Source organism: Cervus canadensis, chromosome 13 (genome assembly GCF_019320065.1).
Source record: "Cervus canadensis isolate Bull #8, Minnesota chromosome 13, ASM1932006v1, whole genome shotgun sequence".
Lineage (NCBI taxonomy): Eukaryota > Metazoa > Chordata > Mammalia > Artiodactyla > Cervidae > Cervus > Cervus canadensis.
This window is the reverse complement of record NC_057398.1, coordinates 9734034-9746210: the sequence shown is the minus strand read 5'-3', so window position 1 is coordinate 9746210 and position 12177 is coordinate 9734034. Positions and strand designations below refer to the sequence as shown.

Here is a 12177-nt window from a genome sequence, read left to right as displayed (position 1 = left end):
CCCTTCCGCCCTTCGAGTTCCCGCCCACAGTTTAAGTTGGAAAGATGGAGCGGGCCTTTGGGTCGGTGGCTCGTTCCCCTTCGCGGGACGTGGGGAGAGTGGCCGGGACAGAAGACAGGGCCTCGGTCCCTGCCACACACCGAAAAGACTTCCGTGTGCGCTGCACCTCGAAGCGAGCCGTGACGGAAATGCTAGAACTGTGCGGCAGCTTCGTGCAAAAGCTCGGGGACGCGCTGCCTGAGGAGATTCGGGAGCCCGCGCTGCGAGACGCGCAGTGGGTACGGGCCCAGTAGCCATCTCTTGTCTTTTCACCCGCTTTCTCCACACCCCGGTCTCAGTGGTCAGGAGGAGCCCACGGCCGGCTTGGGCAGAGTTTAACGTGCCCGGGGAACGCGAGGGAACGAGATAGATGCTGGAGGCAGCTGGGTGTTAGTTAACTTAGACCAGTGCTGTCCGACCGAAAAATGCAAGGCGAGCCATGTATGTCACTTGAAATTAAAAGGAAGAAAATAGGTGAAATTAATTTTTATGATGTTTATTTAACGGACTGTGTCCAAGATACCATTTTAACTTGTAATAATTTTTAAAAAGTAACAGCTAGTTTACATTCTTTGGTTCATACCAAGCTTTTCACGTTTGTCTTAAACTTAACACCTCATGTCCTTTTCCACTAGCTACATTTTAAGGCCTCAGCAGCCACAAAGGGGCTGGATTGTACCCTGTTGGACGGTGTAGACAGAGACTCAGTAAGGAGAATCCTGGAAGTCAGTCACCAGGCTAGCTTTTGGTCTTTCTTTTTGCTTGCTTTTAGAATATCTTGTAAAGAGCGAAAACATTTTCCCTACGAGTCTAGAATAGGTAAGGAAGCTTTCCATTATAAACTTCACTAAGATCACACTGACCCTTATAATCCATTTCCCCTTCCTTTCTCAAATATTTTGCAAAGCTCTGTAGAAGATCAGGGGTGGGGGAAGACAACAAATTGAGGGATTTGTGCCAGTCTGAAGAAAGCACACAACCTATTTATATACAGGGGAAAATGTTAAAATGTTTGTAATGCAGTACAGTTTTACTGACCACAGTGCAAACAAAATAAAGGTTAAGTGGGTGAAGAATGTAGGAACACGCCCTGGGTTGTGATTCTGTGTTCAGTGTTGTATACATTGACTTTTATATCATTCCCCGCTTGCTAGCAAGAGAAGGATAGAGACATACCTGAGGACATTTGTAGTAGTAATTTCATGGGAGAAGACTTGTTTTCTTTGTGTAATAATCTTAGAATTTACCCCTTTCCAGGAAGTGCTAAGGTACTTGGAACATTAATTCTCCTTACAGGAAAAGAGGAACTTGGCTTAACCGATTATATTTTATTAATGGATGAGAAAGTAAATTTGAAGATAAAAGATGTGAAGACTTAAACTACCAAGGGAATTCACTTGTGTTTTAATTAAGAAAACAGATAAAAGGCGGAGGCTTCAGTAATGTTGACATCTCTATCTAAAACCACTTAATATAGTAACATTTTTTGTGATAGTTTTTTTTTAATTTATTGAAGTATAGTTGATTTACAATGTTGTGTTAATTTCTACTGTATAGCAAAATGATTCAATTATACATATGTATGCTTTCTTTTCCATTATGGTTTATCACAGAATATTGAATATAGTTCTCTGTGATGTACATGAGGACCTTGTTGTTTATCCATTTTACACGTAAAAGTTTGCATCTGCTAATCTTATACTTCTAATCCATCCTTCTCCCATGCACCTCCTGCTTTGTACCCACAAATCTCTTCTCTATGTCTGTGACTTTGTTTCATAGACACGTTCTTCTGTGTCATATTTTAGATTCTACATATAAATGATATCATATATCTTTCTCTATCGGACTTCCTTCACTTTAATATGATAATCTACAAGTCCATCCATGTTGTGGCAGACGGCTTTCTTTCCTCTTTTTTACGGGTGAGGAATATTCCATTGTATATGTGTACCACGTCTTTGTGCTTCAACTGTCGATGGACATTTCGGTTGTTTCCATGTCTTGGTGGTTGTAAATAGTGCTGCAGTGAACACTGGGATGCGTATCTTTTTTTTTTTTTAATTTTTAAGTTATTTATTTTTGTATTTGGCTGGATCTTCGTTGCTGCGCGAGGACTTTCTTTACTTGCGGCGAGTGGTAGCTACGCTTTCGTTGCTATGCTATGAGTTCTCTTTGTGGTGACTTCTCTTGTGGAGCACTGGCTCTAGGGCATGTGGGCTCCAGTAGCTGTGGTGTGTGGGCTCAGGAGTTGCAGTTCCTCGATTGTAGAGCACAAGCTCAGTAGCTGTGGTGCATGGACTTAGTTGCCTCATGGCATGTGGGATCTTCCCAGACCAGGGATTGAACTCATGTCCCCTGCATTGGTGGGCAGATTTTTAACCACCGGACCACCAGGGAAGTCCTGCATATCTTTTCAAATTTTTTTTAGTACTTTTCTCCAGATATATGCCCAGGAGTAGGATGCAGATCATATGGCAACTGTTAATTTTTTGAAGAAATTCCATACTGTTTTCCATAGTGGCTGTATCAATTTACATTCCCACCAATCATGAAAGAGTAGCATTTATAATTTGTAGACTTATTTATTTAAGGGTTTCAAAAATTAATTGGTTAATTTTGGCTGCACCGAGTCTTCATTGCTGTGCTCAGGCTTTCTCTAGTTGTGGCAGGCGGGTTTCTCGTGGCAGTGGCTTTTCTTGTCGCAGAACACAGACTTGAGGTACACCGGCTTAGTTAACCCACAGCATGTGGAATCTTCCCAGACCAGGAATCAAATCTGTGTCCCCTGAATTGGCAGGCGGATTCTTATCCACTGGACCACTAGGAAAGTCCTGTGTATTTTTTTCTTTTAATATTTTAATTTATTTATACTGGGTGTGGGTAGTGGGCTGGGGACAGAGATTGAAAATAACAATCCAAAAACAACAGAGATAGAGGATGTGGACAGTGTATTCATTTCCTATTGTTGAGGTAACAAGTTACCACACTGAGTGGCTTACGACAACAGAAAGGTATTCTCTGACAGTTCTGGAGGGCAGAAGTCCTAAAGTCAGGGCGCTGGCAGGGCTGCATTTCTTCTGCAGGCTCTAGGGTGTATCCCTGCCCTTGCCTTTCCCAGCTCCTGGAGGCTGCACTTCTTGACTCATGGCTCCTTCCTTCATCTTCTGAGCACATCACTCTGACTTCTGCTCACACACCCCTTCCCTCTGATTTTGACACTCCTGCCCTTTTTTTTTTTTTTTTTCTGGTATGGACCCTTGTGATTACATTGGGCCCACCTGAATAATCAAACACACTGTCCACATCTCATGATCCTTCATCACATCCAGCAAAATCTCCCTTTTTTTCCGTATAAGATGACATATTCACAAGTTCTGGGAACTAGAATGCAGACATCTCTGGGGGCCATTATTCAGCTACCATGGAATTTATTTTTTATTTGGAGGATAATTGGTTTACAATGAGGTGTTGGTTTCTGCTGTTCAACAACGTGAATCAGCCATGAGTATACATATATCCCCTCCCTCTTGAATCTCTCTCCCAACCCCTGCCCCACCAGACCACACCCCTGCCTTCCCACCCCTCTCGGTAGTCACAGAGCACTAGGCTGAACTCTGTGTATTATATAGCAGCTTCCAGGGCATGTGAGCTCTTCCCAGACCAGGGATTGAACCCACGTTCCCTGCATTGGCAGGTGGATTTTTAACCAGCTGTTTTACATGTGGTAGGTTATGCGTGTCAGTGCTACTCTCTCAATCCATCCCATCCCCGCCTTCCCTTGCTGTGTGCACAGGTCCGTTCTCTACACGTGTCTCTGTTCCTGCCCTGCAGATAGGTTCATCAGTACCATTTTTCTAGATTCCATATATATGTGTTAATATATGACATTTATTTTTCTTTTCTGACTCGCTTCACTTGTATAACGAGCTCTAGGTTCATCCACCTCAGTTCAGCTGACTCGTTTGTTTGGTTTTATGGCTGAGTAATGTTCCATTGTATATATGTACCATAACTTCTTTATCCTTTGGTCTGAAGATGGATGCCTAGGTTGTTTCCCTGTCCTGGCTGTTGTAAATAATGCTACAGTGAATATTGAGGTACATGTGTCATTTTGAATTATGGTTTACTCAGAGTGTATGCCCAGTAGTGGGATTGCTGGGTCATATGGTAGTTTTATTCCTAGTTGTTTAAGGAACCTCCATATTGTTCTCCACAGTATCTGTATTAATTTGCACTCCCACCAACAGTACAGTGAATTCTCTCCAGAATTTATTGTTCGTAGACTTTTTAACGATGGCCATTCTGACTGGTGTGAGGTGATACCTCACTGTAGTTTTGATTTGCATTTCTCTAGTAATAAAGTAATTTTTAAAAAAAATTGATACAACTATGCAATGAATATTAAAAAGGCAATTATATTATTGGATAATTCTTGAATAGAATTGGATAGAGTAAGGATTTTACTTTATAAAAATCTTTAAAAAAAAAATCTTTAAAGTATAGAATACATACTCTAACTCATAATTATCAGTCATCATTTGATTTAAGCTTATTTTTTCCTTTTTTAAAAATTTATTTTTAAATTGAAGGATAATTTTAAACTATTTTTAATTATATAAAATGTATTCTCACTATGAAAAATAGCATAAAGCAAAAATCTTTCAATTCCTCTCCACTATCCCTCTTCCTTCTTGGAAATAACTGTTTTGGAGGGTATAATCCTTCTCTTTTTTGGCTTTAAAGCTATCTCTCTGTTTTAAAAAGTGTTCTTTTTTTTTTTTAATACTAATAGTGTCATGCTGATATATTGTTAACATCCTGATTTTGTTTAAAAAAACAAATATGTCTTTGATTATTATTTGTTAATGTTATATAGAGATGGACTTCATTCTTTTAGTATTGTATGATATGGGTATATTGTATATTTAGCCATCCTCCTAGTTTTGAATTTAGATATTTTTCCCTCAATATTTCAGAATTTCAAACTGAAATAAGCATTCTCAGTTTATTTTCTTTATGTTTTTATGAGAATGGTCCTTTAGGTTATATTGATAGACGTGAAATTGTTAGGCTATAGGGAATGTGCATTTAAAATTTGGATGATACCATCAAGTTTCTTTAGTTTTTTACTTTTTAATGTATTATGAACATTTTTAACATTACAAAAAATAGACTAGCACAGTGAACATCCATATGTCTATCACCAAATTTAGCAGTTATCAAAAATATGTTATACTTCTCTTTTAAAGCAAATTGCATCTCTCATGTCATTTCATCATTACCTACTTCAAAGTACATCTCAAAAAAAGAGTCCTAGTACTTCCCTGGTGGTCCAGTGGTTAAGAATCTGCCTTGTAATGCAAGGGATGTGGGTTCAACCCCAAGTCTGGGAAGAACTCACATGCTGTAGAGTAACTAAGCCCGAGCACCGAAACCCTGATCCCAAGTGCCACAGCTAGAGAGTCTGTGTAAGTCCGTCTGCCGTAGTGAAAGATCTCCAGTGATGCAGCGAAGATCCCACATGCTGCAACTAAGACCCAACGCAGTCCCCCCCCAAAAAAAAATATAGTCTGTTGTAAAGTAGAAATTAATTTCACTTTCTTTTAAGCCTGTGTATTTTCCCACTTGTTAACACTGACCCTCATTCAGCAGCAGATGTATTACTTATACCCTTGAGATTCATTTGAGCCCAGTTTGTTAGCTTGTTTTCCTTTCATATAAGAAGTTAATTTTTTTTTTTTTGCACCAGTATTCTAAAACTTTTCCTCACATTTTCTCATGGGTAGCTTAATGGCTGTTGTAACTAAAATGTAGGTAGAATAATTGATTGAAATGGAATCTCACTTCATTGAAAAGCATAAGCATGCTAGTAATCTAGTCTTATACTTTTTTATATATTCTCTATCACAAATCTGAATTGTCCAAATGTTTGAATTCAGTATTTATAGTTATTTTCAGTGACTTGATTTTTGTGACTTTATTGCAGACTTTTGAATCAGCTGTGCAAGAGAACGTCAGCATTAATGGGCAAGCATGGCAGGAAGCTTCAGACAGTTGCTTTATGGGTATGTGACTTCACTTTGTCCCTCTGTCATTCATTGCTGAGTTATTTTTGTAGCCATTCCATTTCATTTTCTGCCATGTCACTTCCAGGATCTTAGTTCCCCAACCAGGGATCAAGACCTATGCCCCCTGTAGTGGAAGCTCGAAGTCCTCACCATTAGACTGCTAGGGAATTCCTGCCTGTTTTCAGTGTCACCTCTTTACTGGCAGAGTTCCTTTACTGGAAGAAAAGAGAAAACTAATCTAGAAGACTATTAAGGTCATACATTGAGACAAACAACGTAGTGGTTACCATGATCCTTTATGTATGCTATCTGGCATTCCCACAAGACTTTCATCTCGTACCCTCATCAGTAGCTTATTGGAAGATACTATAGAACTATTGTGAGATGAAGAAGCAGGCCCAGAGAATTCCTATGCTTAATAATTTATAAGTCAAATTATATTTTTATAAGCAATCCTTTGAGTAGATAGTGAAATACTCTTAGAAATGTGAAGTTAAACTGTATGAGTACCATATAAAGGAGGAGTTTAATATTTGCAGAAACCTCCTTTAAAAGGCAGAATATTTTGCTGGTCCAGGCAGACTAGATTGCACCCTATCTAATAAAGGTGACATATTTAAAGAAATTGAAGTTTTAATAGAAAGAAAATGGTTAGTGTAGGAAGGAAAAAAATGTAGGAGAAAAAGAATGATCAGTGTGGGAACAGAGACAGAATTCTCCAGCAACGTCCAGGAAGAGGGCTGTCCTGACAGGTGGACTGGAGTGCCTTTCTGGTCCCCATGGTGATAGTGCAGAGATCTGACCAGCATAGATTGATGTCACTGCTAGCTGTTAAGATTAACCACTTATACCTCTGAGCTTATTATAAGCCCTGTAATTCTCTGTGGCTATAATTTTTCTTCTCAGCGTTAAGATAATTCTTTGCCCAGAAGACTTTACTTCTGCTCCCTGGCATTATTATAATTATCTTTTCAAAGACACCAGAGTTCACTTTGTGGTTTATATATTAAAATGAAAAAAACAACATCAGATTTTTCAACTATTATCGGAGTGATTGCCAATTAGTGGGGAAGGCAGCATATCAGAATCACCTAGGAGTATTTTCAAACTAGACAGACTTTACTGAGTATTTATGTGACTCTTGTTCTGTGAAGTCAGTTTGGAACTGCTGTATTGTTTGGTCCAGACTGCCTTTAGCATATGATTAATCAGTTTATAGATCAACACGTGTGTTTTATGACAGGTTGGCAGCCTTGCTGGATGGCTGAAAACTGGATATTCTTTGTCCCTCCCCGCCCCCCTCCCCCTTTTAACTCTGAGGGGAAATAGTTGAGAATACTACACTTCTACCTTCTTCCATGGGCCCTTGATAAATGTCAGACACCATACCAAGTTCCAGGAAATAAATGAAAAGATATGATTCTTACCATTCATTAAATGAAGGAAATAGACAAAAACACATTACTCTTCAGGAAGTGGGAGAAGACATGACAGAGTAGCTTGCTGTTAAATGCATTTAATAAATAAAAGTGTAGACAGAAAGGAGGTTGGAAGGATGTTTGAAGCAAAGAAAAAAGCATGTGCAAAGGCATAAAGTGAAAGTCGCACAGTTGTGTCCAACTCTTTGCAACCCCATGGACTATACAGTCCATGGAATTCTCCAGGCCAGAATACTGGAGTGGGTAGCCTATCCCTTCTCCAGCAGATCTTCCCGACTCAGGAATCAAACCAGGGTCTCCTGCATTGCAGGCGGATTCTTTACCAACTGAGCTATCAGGAAAGCCCTAAAGGCACGAAGGAGTGATATGTTTGGAAAATGTCAGAAGTGAATTGAGATAGATGAGGCCAAGTTGGGACCAAATCACATAAAGCCCTGTAGCATATGCAGAGGAATCTGTACTTTGTCCTGTAGGTCAAGGGTCCCCAACCTCTGATGATCTGAGGTGGAACTGATGTAATAATAATGTGAATAAAGTGCACAGTAAATGTAATGCTTTTGAATCATCCCGAAACTAGTTCCCCATACCCTTTAGGAGGATGTATCCAGGATGTTCAGTCGATACCTGAAATCTCAGATAGTACCAAACCCTGTGTATACTATTCTTTTAAAAATTTTATTGAAGTATAGTTGGTTTACGATGTTGCTGTTCTTCTGTACAGCAAAGTGACTCAATGAGATACATATATATATTATTTTTCATTATGGTTTGTCACAGAATATTGAATATAGTTCCCAGTGCTAGTAGGACTTTGTTTATCCATCCTATATATAATTATGATAAAGTTTAGTTTAGAAATTAGGCTTAATGAAATTAACAATAACTAATAAGAAAATAGAATGATTATAATAATATTCTGTAATAAAAGTTATGTGAATGTGGTCTCTTTCCCTCATTCTCAGAATATCTTACTGTATAAATTTAATGCCTTTTCTGTCTGAACTAAAGACTTACCATCCACTGTGGCTGTAACCTTTGCAGTTTGAGGGATGACAACAAAGGTAACACAAATTTCTTTTTCCTCCTTCACAATTTCATGGAGAGAAGATTTATTCTTACTGTAGATCTTAGCAACCTCAGCCTACATTTTTGTTCCTTATTAAGTTGCAGACTTCTGCCTTTTCACTTAATGGAAGCACCTTACAGCTTCTCTTTGCCATATTTGATTTTTTTTTTAATTCATTTATTATTTTTGGCTGTGTTGGGTCTCTGTTGCTCCACAGGTTTTTCTCTATTAGTGGTTGCAGTGAGCAGGGGCTGCTCTCTAGGTGTGGTGGGCGGGCTTCTCCTTGAGGCGGCTTCCCTCGTTGCAGAGCGTGGGCTCAGGGCTCACAGGCTTCCGGAGCTGTGGCTTGTGGGCTCTAGAGCACAGGCTCAGTAGCGGTGGGCTTAGTTGCTCTGCAGCATGTCGGGTCTTCCCAGACAAGTCATTGAATCTGTGTCGCCTGCATCGGTAGGCAGATTGTTTACCACTGAGCCACCAGGGAAGCCCTTCTTTGCCCTGTTTGAATTGCCAGCATCACAACTCGTGCTCTGGGGCCGTTATTGAGTAAAATAAGGGTAACTTGGACACAGACACAGAGATACTGCAACAGTGGATCTGATAACCAAGGTGGTTACCAAATGACTAATGGGCAGGATAGGTTGGACAAAGGGGTGATTCATGTCTTGGGTGGGATGGAGTAGGACCACTTGAGATTTCATCATGCTACTCAGGATGGCACACAATTTAAAACTTAGGAATTGTTTATTTCTAGAATTTTTCATTTAATATTTTCAGACTGTGGTTGACCATAGGTAACTGAAACTGCAGAAAGTGAAACCACAGATAAGGGTGCACTACTGTAACAAGAAAAAGTTTATGTTTTAGAATCTAACTGCTGGGTGTGTCAGGGACGGATTGGAGAAGGGAGAAATTCAAGGGAGAACCTCTCAGACCTTAGGAAGTTATTGCAGTAATACAGCCAAAGACGGTGAAGACCGCCCTAGGAAAGAGGAAAAAAAGATGGGTTCGAGAGATGTTCAGAAGATAGAATTAATAGGGTTTGTATCTGATCTAATACATAGAATCAGTTAGTAAGTTTCACAAGGGCAGAGGCTTTTGTGTTTTGTTCACAAGATTTATTGTGCAAATGAGTGAACAAATGAAAGAATGAATATACAGGCAAAACCAACTTTCTCCCTGCCCCTCTATTCTGAGAGGGCTATCCCCCATGCCCCAATGAAGATCAAAGAGCTCGCATGCTGCAGCTGTGCCCTGGTGCAGCCAAATAAATAAATACATTTTTTTAAAAAGACCTAAAAAGTAAGTTCCTTGAGAGCAGGGAATATATATACTTTCCTCATCACTGTGTTTTTAGTACTTGGCTTGGCATATAGTATGTTGTTGGCCAAAAGGTCCTTTGGTTTTTTAGGTAAAAAATAAGACAGTCTGTCATTTTCACCAAGAGCTTCACTGAACAACATATTTACTGTTTTGTTCCACTACCTTCTGCCATTTTTCAGGCAACTTCATAATTCCATCTTCCCAAAACTTTTTATATTTTCAAGCAAAGAACTGTTCAGGTGCCTTTTACAGTCTTCCAGGAAACTGAAATTTTTTCTATTAAGAGAATTTTATAAAGGCTAAAATAAATGGACACCTGGAGGTGCAGTGTCTGGTGAATATAGCGGATGAAATCAGGACTTCCCAGCCAAGCTGTAACAGTTTTTGTCTGGTCATCAAAGAAGCATGTAGTCTTATGTTATCTTGATGGAAGATGATGTGTTTTCTGTTGACTGATTACAGACACTTTTCACCTATTGCTGCCTCCAGTTGGTTTACTTGGAAGCAGCGCTTGTTGGAATGAATTGTTTGGTTTTCTGGAAGTAACTCATAATAGACGACTCCCTTTCAGTCCCACTATATATACAACATAACCTTCTTTGGATGAAGACCAACCTTCGGTGTGATTGGTGGTGTTTCATTTCACTTGCCTCATAATCTCTTCTATTCCACACTATTGTACAATATCCACTTTTCATCTCCCGTCACAATTTGTTTTAAAAACAGGACATTTTTCATTATGTTTCATTAGAGAATTGCATATGGAAATATGCTCAATAAGATTTTTTTCGCTTATGTGGAACCTAAACATTAAGTGATGAACATAACCAAGCTGGTACAAATGATTTTCAGTGCTAGATTTGGATATTTTGAGTATGTTGACTATCTTCTGCATGGTGTAATGTTGACTGTTCTCGATTAATGTCTCAATTTGATCTCTCTCAACTTCAATTGGTCTACCCACCCGTGGAGCATTGTCCCTTTAGAAAACTCCAGCATGAAATTTCACAAACTACTTTTGACAGGTTCAGTTGGTCACAGCATTTTCTCCATACACTGCACAAATTTTTCTTTTTGTGTTTCAAGTGCGTTTTTATGTTTCTTGAAATAATAAAGCATAATATGCCGAAAATGTTGCTTTTTTCTTCCATGGTCAGTGTTAAAATGGCTACTCAAAAATTCACCAATTGATAAGCTTTTTTAAAAAATACACAATGATATGACAACTGTCACAGTACACTCTTAACAAAATTGTTTTGAATGAAATTAAAGACAATTAAGCACTACTAGAGCCAGTTATGTAAAAAAACCAAACAAATCTTTTGGCCAACCCAGTACATACTTGTTTAGTCACTAAGTCGTGTCCAACTTTTTTATGACCCTATAGACTGTAGTCTGCCAGGTTCCTCTGACCATGGGATTTCCCAGGCAAGAATACTGGAATGGGTTGCCATTTCCTTCTCCAGGGGATCTTCCTGACCCAGGGATTAAACCCACATCTCCCGAATTGAGGTGAATTCCTTACCCCTGAGCCAGTGGGGATGCCAGAGTAGTGACAAATTCTTCCCTGCTTAAATTTATGCCATCAAATTTAGAAAACTCAGCAGTGGCCACAGGACTGGAAAAGGTCAGTTTTCATTCCAGTCCCAAAGAAAGGCAATGCCAAAGAATGTTCAAACTACGGCACAATTGCACTCATCTCACACGCTAGCAAAGTAATGCTCAAAATTCTCCAAGCCAGGCTTCAACAGTACATGAACCATGAACTTCCAGATGTTCAAGCTGGATTTAGAAATGGCAGAGGAACCAGAGATCAAATTGCCAACATCTGTTGGATCATTGAAAAGCAAGAGAGTTCCAGAAACACATCTATTTCTGCTTTATTGGCTATGCCAAAGCCTTTGACTGTGTGGATCACAACAAACTGGAAAATTCTTCAAGAGATGGGAATACCAGACCACCTGACTTGCCTCTTGAGAAATCTATATGCAGGTCAGGAAGCAACAGTTAGAACTGGACATGGAACAACAGACTGGTTCCAAATTGGGAAAGGAGTACCTCAAGGCTGTATATTGTCACCCTGCTTATTTAACTTCTGTTCAGAGTATATCACGAGAGACGCTGGGCTGGATGAAGCACAAGCTGGAATCAAGATTGCTGGAAGAAATATCAATAACCTCAGATATGCAGATGACACCACCCTTATGGCAGAAAGTGAAGAAGAACTGAAGAGCCTCTTGAT

The 12177-nt window shown here is 39.4% G+C and overlaps 1 protein-coding gene across 1 annotated transcript in view; it reads left to right on the top strand.

Moving 5' to 3' along the window:
• The first annotated feature begins 10 nt into the window (after positions 1-10).
• Positions 11-12177, top strand: part of NSL1 (NSL1 component of MIS12 kinetochore complex) — a 39459-nt gene continuing 27292 nt past the window's right edge. The window contains exons 1-2 of the mRNA XM_043485713.1: positions 11-278; positions 6029-6107. Coding sequence (XP_043341648.1) covers positions 45-278; positions 6029-6107 — 313 coding nt within the window. The 5' untranslated portion in view covers positions 11-44. The remainder of the gene's footprint in view (positions 279-6028; positions 6108-12177) is intronic.